The following is an 8,370-nucleotide window of genomic DNA, read 5'->3' on the forward strand; positions in this document are numbered from 1 at the left end:
AGTGAGGAGATTCTTTACAGAAACGTCCATCGAACGGGTTAATTAATCAAAAAATTTAATGGATCCATTTTGTACAAATTGGTAACAAATAATAGTTTATATATATATATATATATTTCTTTAAAAAACCACACTCTCACAGAAAATCGTGGGCGGACAGAACAGTGCAGCACACAATACTGTTGACAAGAGAAAATCTGTACAGAAGAAATCTGTATGAAACCACTGAAGGGAAGGGGAAAGGAAAACGGGAAGAGGAAGAGGAAGGGAAAGGGAAAGGGAAAGGAAGGAAAGGGAAAAGGACAGGAATAAGGAAAGGGAATGCAAATCAGTTGGCATGTAAACAGACGGGAGCAAGGCGGTCAGAGCGGGGGTGTGTGGCACGGCGGGAGGAGGCGGCAGCGCCGCGGCCGAGGCGAGCGCAGCCCTCCCGTGTGCGCGGTGCCGGGGGCGCGGGCAGGGCCCACCCGCACGCTCCGCAGCCTCTCTCCCTCCGCCAAGCGCCTCTCGCTGCCGCTCCCGCTCGCCTTCCCCGTGCCCGGCGCTCCCCGTGCCGGCCGGGCCGTGCCGGGCCATACCGGGCCGGGCCGCCCGCCGCCGCCCCCGGCGCGCCCTAGCAGCGGGGCCGGGGCTCGGCGGGGAGGCGCGGCGGCGAGGAGGCGCCGGGGGGCCCGGGGGGGCCGCGGGGCCCCGCGCCTTGACACACGTACCATTCGCTCAGGTTGGCGGCGGGCTGCGCGGGCGCGGAGGGCTCAGCGTGGGAGCAGGAGGCGGGGGGCTCCCGGCCGGAGTCCGAGGAGGGGGACACCAAGGAGGGCGTGGAGGACTCGTAGCCGGAGCTGGGAGGAGGGGATTTGCAGTGCACTTTCATGTGTTTTCTCAGGGAGCTGGGGTGGGTGTAGGACTTGTCGCAGCCTCTCACTTTGCAGTTGTAGGGCTTGTCGCTGGTGTGGACATGCGAGTGCTTCTTCCTGTCGCTGCTGTTGGCGAAGCGCCTGTCACAGCCCTCGAATTCACATTTGAACGGCTTCTCCCCTGCAGGAGGCAATGGGCGAGCACAGCCATTAGCGGCGGCGGCGGGGCCGGGAGCAGCGCATCCCTCACCCCCACAGCCCACAGCCTCCCCGGACCCCTCTCTCCGGCCCTGCCGGCTCCTCTCCCCGCGGAATCTCCTCTCACTAGCTCTGCCCTTCCCCGCGGGCCCCGCCGAGCATCCCCCGGAGCCGCGCTCCGTGCCCACCCGGATGCGGCTCCGCAGGCGGAGCGCCCTGCCCAGCCAGCTTCTCCTTCCCTTTCCCCTGGCCTGTGTGGGTGCCATCGTAAGGGTTTGTGCAAAAGACAAAGCTCCGAAACAAGGAAAACTTAGAGGAGAACTGCTCGTTCCGAGCAAACTTGTGCTGTCCCCGCAGACCCCGAAGTCCTGCAGAAAGAGCGGTCAGTGATTTATCCCTTCGAAGGCTTTAACGTTAAATACATTTCTCACAGTCCCCCAGGCACGTGGAAATATTTTCCATAACCTGGCTAGATCGTATTTCATCCACTTCATACTTGCACTGATTACAATGCCATGGAAGATCCACATCCCCTTCCTTTCCCCGCTCGCCAGCTTGCTGATACCGTGTGCTGAAGTACGAAATATTTCAGAAAGACATTGATTGTGCGGGAAAAATGATAAAGATTCAGCAGAAGGATGACTAGGCCAGCGCACGGCACTGTCGCCAGGGTAGGATTCCCTTTCCATTTCAACCTACACAGCCACTGAAGGAATTGCAATCGGGATTAAATTGTCTGATCATATAATAAGTGGTGTTACGCATAATAGTAACACAATAGTGTTGCTGGAGTCGTGTGAAAGTGTAACCTCGAACCGTGTGGACCTGCCATGGTAGACGATACACAGGAGGTTTTCAAGGAAACACGCCACAGCCAGATGCAGGATGAAATGCTGGCGGCATTATTGTCGCTGACAATAGCAAACTGCAAAACTCTGCTTACCAAGGGGTACCCAGGTCCTGTACCAACCGATTATGAAAATATCTTCCTCATCCCTCAAAAGTCAAAAAGTATCAGGGTGGAGAGGACTCCACAAAAATATATGGCCTAACCTTAACGTGAAGTGCAAACAAAGCAACTGTGTTCCCCATCATGGCGCATGTAGCCGAAAGGACTTCCAATATTTGGTTTTGTGTGTTTGTTTTGGTTTGGTTTTTTAAATTTCTTGGGTTGTACGTTTGTGGTTGTAGTTTTTATTTTTTTCCCTCCCAATTCGTCATTATTAAATTTAGAAGAGACTCAGTCTACATCGGGCTCGGCTGAGAGCAGAAGAAAATAAAGGAAGGCATTCCAAATATTTCACATGAATGCACTTTATGCAAGGTGGGTGGGAAAGGCTCATGGCTCCGCGTTTAAAGTATGCCCTTTCCGCACTGCAATGGTCAATGAGGAGCGCTGACATCCTGCACCGCTAGCATTTGCACGGAGGATGGGTAAATATCTGGCGTTGGAGGGAAGGGAGGGAAGAGGTTAAAAATAAGGTCTCTCACAAAACGATGCGGATTCTGTAACCAAATACCGTCGACATACAGCGGTGCATATGCATAGACACACGCCCGCCTATAATCTAATTAGAGTCCCACGTAAGGAAATAATTTGACCTTCAGCATCTAAGTTGAGACAACAAATCAAGGATATTAGTGTAGTACAAGCAAGCAGTAAGTTAGGAGACCCCAGGGAAAGCCATCCTCATAAGCACTCTGCTTGTGCAAAGTGAGTTCCATTCAGGTAAAAGCGGGCTGCGCCGCACTGCGCTTTGCCGAGTTGAAAAATGTTCAACTTCGCTTAACCCCCTGAAAGAGCCACTGAAAGGTCCGTCCGCGCAGCCGGGTTTCAAGTGGGAAGAGGGCAGCATTTTCTCAGCTGCCCGGGTTGCATTCCCTGAACGCCTCAATAAAGAGGAGCCATCCGAGCCATTTGCAAGCATTCCTTTCGCGAGAGCAGGTTTTCTTTGGCGGAAATCCCTGCCCGGCGGGGAGAGGACACTGCACAGGTCCCGGCTGCCGCAGCCCGGCCACGGAGCCGCAGCCACGCGCAAAGTTCCGCGGGCGATGGAGACTCTACCGCCATTTTACCCCCACACTTGTAGCTGGGCAAAAGTGTTCAGTGAAACTCAGCCTGGAATTTGTGGCATAATCCCCCGTCTCCGGGAGTGGATTAAGGTATTTACCAACTTCTCCGGGTGACTGGCGGCGGGGGGAAGCCGGAGCTGGCGGCTCCCGGGCTGCGGGCGAGGCGCGGGGGCGGCGGGGCCGCAGGGAGGGAGCGGGGCTCCGTCCCACGCCCCGCACCATTGTTCCTGGCCCTCAGGGAAGGCGGCGAAGAGATCCCAGCCCGTCCTGCTCGTCCCGCTGCCGCCGCTGCCTGAACGGCCTTATCCTCCAACCTGGGGAACTCGTACATCGCCAGATATCCCTCTGCCTGCTCCCCAGCCTCGGAGAAATCAGAAGTCATTAATATTTAAGGAGGCAATAATTTTCCTGTTGAATTTAGAACTGTCTTCATGAATAATTCGTAGTGAGTTCTATTAGGGTTTCAGAAACATTGCGTTTTTGACAACTTCTGGGTGTTTAATAGAAACGGTGGAACCATAAAGGCCCTGCAGGAGTTTGCACAATACAGCAATTAATCACCGAGAAAGTTAAAGCCAAAAGTACAGACGCGCCGAATGGTGTTTAATAAACGCAAATCTCCGCTCTCGGGTTTGCCCTGAACCTGCATCTCCGATGTAGGTCAGTTTTCCCAAGAATTTAACCATTTTCTGCTTCAGAGACTTCAAACAGTGAGGCCGTTAAAGAGCAGTAAAAGTTTGTTTACTTAAGAAAAACACTGTCATTAAGAGATGAGCTCTCCCGGTTAATGGCTGTACCTGTGCTGATCCAACAAGGAGCTGGCTGGGATACAAGTTCCGTGACCCGGGGATACCCCTTTTTCGAGGAAAAAGGGGGCCAAGAAGGCAGCAACGAGGAACACAACTATGCTGCCGTCCACCTCCTCCCCGCCACCCCCCCGCCCCGCACACAGACTTACTCCTCATAGAGCGATGGAAAAATAATGAGGTGACGAGTGACGGTCGCTGTAAAATCTCAGTGCTATGTTTAGATGATAGCGATACGAAATTAGTGTATGTTCTGCATATTATATCACGTCGCGCTCTATCATAAAAAATGCAACTCCTGGAAGGTCAAGCCCTGCACCGAGCATGGGGGAAGGGGAGTTTTATGAACTGGAAGGCGAAAAAAATCGTTTGGCTGTAAGCAGATCTTACAATAGGATTATGTAGTTTCCCTCGCAGTGCATAAGGCTGTACAGAAGGGGGTGGGAGGTGGAAAACCCTACACTGGAACAGATTAAATTTTCCAAAAATGGCTTATTTCTTATCTTCTTATTTAGAGAAGGAAAAAAAAAAAAAAAAAAGAAAAAAAAAAAAGAAAAAAAAAAAAAGACAAGCCAGAGCTATGGACTACAAACACCGGCTGCTAAACTAATTAATACAACTTCACAAGCTGCTCCTGGAAGTGTGAAAACTTTCTACGTGCAATTTCATTAATTATAAATGCTTTCCTGGCCGGAAGAGTTCAAACGTAGTTCTGCAAGATCGTCCATCGTGTTACTTTATTTTCTGTTAACTAGAACTAACAGATGTTTCTGACACATGTCCCAATTTCACTTAACAGATCTGCAAATGACATTTCAGAATGTACAGGCCGAAACAACACAAGGGTTTCCTTTCTTTCTTTTCTTTTTCCTTTTTTTTTTTTCCCTCACGAGAATCAGAAATCTCAGCTCCCCATATTTGCGAATGCAGAAAGTCGTTGGAAGGCAATGCTCATTAAAAATGTCAGTGTTATTCAGATCAAACATTTGAAACTCCCTCTGCCCAAAACAGAACTGTTGAACGAAAAGGTCGCAGCTGTGTTATTCTCACAATGTTCGAGCAGCAGCATCTCAGCGACATCAGTCAAAACTGACTAGACAAGTTGTAACTTCCATTGTTCACTTTTAATTTGTGAGCTTGCACAATGATTTCATTTTTTCCCCCCGACTACTTTAAATCGAAAAAAAAAAATCCTCGCCTGTGTGAATTAGCAGAATTAGTAGCTATATCGTTCGATATTTACACAGATCTACCCACATAAACATTACAGCAACCTCTCTGCACAACCAGAAAAAAATAGGGACGAGAATTCTGAGATTTGCTTTCGCTCTCCCCTTCCCCCCCCTTTCCTCCCCCTTCTCCAAACGGTAAAGAAGCAAACAAATCTGAGAATTTATTTTCCAGAAGTACTTGGCGTGCATTCAATAACAACTCAAAGGATACACTAAAAAAAAAAAAAAAAAAAAAAAAAAAAAGGACAAAAAGCAAATCAGTACGCAGAATAACAGAGAGAAAGAGAGTAAAGAGAGCTTTACATACTGACCTGTATGAGTTCTTTTGTGTATTTTGAGATTCTCTGATCTGGCAAACACTTTGCCACAGCCTGGGAAAGGGCAGGGGAAAGGTTTTTCACCTGTGTGGACTCTGATGTGATTTACAAGTTTATATTTGGCCTTGAAAGGTTTCCCTTCTCTTGGACACTCTTCCCAGAAACATATGTGATTGGACTGCTCGGGTCCTCCAACGTGCTCCACCGTGACATGAGTCACCAGCTCGTGCATCGTGCTGAAAGTTTTCGAGCATAATTTTTTGGGAGTCTGGTCCAACTCAATCCACTTACAGATGAGTTCCTGTTTGATGGGCTGCCTCATGTAACGAAAGAAGGCACCCGGGCCGTGGTGTGGAGCCAGGTTCACGTTCAGATTCATACCACCGTAGTTATGAAGCGAAGAAGCAGCAAAATGATCTGTCCTGGAGGCTGGTACTTGAGTGAAATGTTCAGACCTGGCGTACATTTCTCCAGGTAACCCCAGTCTGAGCTGTCCGTTTAGATGGCCACCTGGAGCTGCATGGGGAGGCTGCTCATGGAGTCCAGTGAACAGAGAGGGATTCCCAGCTTCTGAGTGGTGGTGCTGGTGACCATGGTGTCCGGGGTAGCTACCTGTTGTTGAGACAAACAGTCCGTGGTGAGAACTTGCAGCGGGGTGCTGCTCGGTCAGCCCTGGCATGAGTGGGGCCGGCAGGTCTCTGCGGAGGAAGAAGTCCCTACCTGCTGCCAGAGCCTGGGCTGGGTGAGACACGGGGTAAGGGGCTGCTGGTGACTGCGCCGGGCCAAACGCTGCCGTGTGACTAGAGACCACCTCGGCTTGGCCTGCCTGATGATGATGATGATGATGATGATGATGGTGGTGGTGGAGGAGCTGGTGGTGGGGATGAGGGGCAGGGCTGATCTTAAGGGCCGCGGGGTGATGCTGAGGAGGAGGATGAGGAGGAGGATGGTGGCGGTGCCCCATGTGTTCTGGCCGGAGCTGCTGCGGCCCGAGGCGGGACTCGGCGGCGTGTTCCCCCGGCGGCCTGGGCGCCGTGGTGTGGGGGTGCCCGGCGACGCCCGGGAAGCCTGTCATGCTCTGAGGGGGGTGCTGCTGGTGGCGAGGAGCCCCCGCCAAGTGTACTAATCTGAGCGCCGTGTTCCGCCTGGAGAGAGCAGCAGGGTCCATCACCGGGATCCCCAGAGCATCCACGCTCATTAGCTTCTAACGCTAAAAAGTCACCTGACAGCGGGAGGAGAGATACACAGGGCAGCAGGGGGGAAGGGGGGAAGCGGGGGAAACAATTTTCTAGTTTTTTTCTTTTTTTTTTTTCTCTCCTTTCTCCCAAAATAAAAAAGTTTCCCGGTCCCGCCACCCCGGCGCGGGACGCACGGGCGGCTGTGCCAGCGGGTGGGCTCGGGGGGCCGGCGGGAGGCTTTGGCGGCGGCCGGGGAAGTCCCGCGGCGCGGCCCGTCCTGCCCGGGGCCGGGGCGGCCCTCACGGCGCGGCGGGACCGGCCGGGCCGCGCTCCGGCCGCGCCGCTGCCCCGCCGGCCACACAATCGCCGCGCCCGCCCATTGGCTGCCGCCGCGGTGACGTCACCGTGACAGGTCCCGCCGCCGCCGGAGAGGGAGATCGCCGGTGCCGCGGGGGGCGCGCGCGGGGACGGGCTGCGCATGCGCCGCCGAGCCAGCCCTTCCCCCGGCGCCCCCATCCGCAGCCCGGCCCGGCCCGGCCCGGAGGGCTCTGCCTGGGGTCTCGGCCCGGGGGCTCTGCCCGGGGGACTCCGCCGGGGGGACTCTGCCCGGGGCCGGGCACTGCCGGGCTTCCGCATGAGGCCGGGGAAAAAGCCTCGGCGGGAGTGGAGGGCATCGCCCGGCCTCCCCCTCGCCTCTGTCCGTTCCCGCTGCCCTGCCCTGAGACGAGGGGCGGCCGCGGGGTTCGCCCCCGGCAGAGCACGGGCAGCCCCGCCGGTCCCCGGCCAGAGCAGCGGCAGCCGGAGCGGTCCCGCTGCCGTCCTGCCGGCGGGTGCTCGGCACTTGTTGCCAGCGCGGGGAGAGCGTCCTTGCCCGGCGGAAGCTGCGGCCGAGCCGCACCGGCCGCTCGCTGGCCAGGCGGGCTCGGCCCGGGACTCGCTCGGGCTATCGGCCCGGGACTCGGGCTACTGCCCCGGTGCCTGAGCCCGGACAAAGGATCCCTGAGAGATCCCATCCCCTTTCCCCTCCTCTGACAAGTTTCAGCAGTTATCTGGTTACTGGCCGCCGGAGCAATCGTGGTGTTCAGGCTGAATCTGGATGTTTAACCCAGAAGAGGGAGTCTCTCCCTTTCCCTCTCTCACTTTCTCTCACGCACACTTACAGGGCAGTTCCACGTAAAATCCCCGTCCTTGGCGTGAAGGAAAAGCATTGCCAAACATTCATAGCGGACTCGGTTCTGATGGTTATCACCTGAAGGAAATGACATGGTCTGCAGGGTTTGCGTGCTAGTAGTGGAAGTGTAGGTTTGGGTTTTAGCTGGACACACTGAGGCCTTACAGGTTTAGAAAAGCTTAGGGCTTCAGCACAGGAGGAAGCATCTGCTTAAGTTTTTAAGAAGGGGATTGTGAACTTAAAAAAGTTAATGAAACATGGAAAAAGATTCTTCTGCTCCAAGAAGGAAAAACACGTCTTTAAATATCTACCCACTGTATTACCACATTACTTGGATCCTGACACAAAAACGGCTCCACCATAACCTCACAGTCTTATGAAATATAGCAATGCTTACTTCTCTACCCATCCCTTCAAACTCTCATCATTTTAATATATTGACTCGCTGTTAACTTGCCAGTGGGTTCTTTACCAGATGCACGTCAGGTAAAGCTCCCAGCATAGAATTTTGCATTTCCGTAAGAATTTAAGTGTTGGCGAT

The 8,370-nt window shown here is 53.7% G+C and overlaps 1 protein-coding gene across 1 annotated transcript; it reads right to left on the reverse strand.

The window, feature by feature from the left end:
- Positions 1–613: 613 nt before the first annotated feature.
- ZIC4 (Zic family member 4) lies at positions 614–6,678 on the reverse strand. Its single transcript, XM_058812023.1, has 2 exons — positions 5,475–6,678; positions 614–1,035 (listed from the first exon to the last, which is right to left on the reverse strand). The coding sequence occupies exons 1-2, from the start codon at positions 6,676–6,678 to the stop codon at positions 614–616; spliced, it is 1,626 nt and encodes a 541-aa protein (XP_058668006.1).
- Positions 6,679–8,370: the final 1,692 nt, after the last annotated feature.

Source organism: Ammospiza caudacuta, chromosome 11, assembly GCF_027887145.1.
Source record: "Ammospiza caudacuta isolate bAmmCau1 chromosome 11, bAmmCau1.pri, whole genome shotgun sequence".
In the NCBI taxonomy this organism is placed as follows: domain Eukaryota; kingdom Metazoa; phylum Chordata; class Aves; order Passeriformes; family Passerellidae; genus Ammospiza; species Ammospiza caudacuta.

What these genes read in the sequence shown, in the direction of transcription:
- ZIC4 (XM_058812023.1), bottom strand. Translation starts at nt 6,678, where the DNA reads ATGAGCGTGGATGCTCTGGGGATCCCGGTGATGGACCCTGCTGCTCTC. An exon ending in ACACAAAAGAACTCATACAG is followed by an intron (nt 1,036 to 5,474) that starts GTCAGTATGTAA and finishes TGCCTCCTGCAG; the next exon opens with GGGAGAAGCCGTTCAAATGT.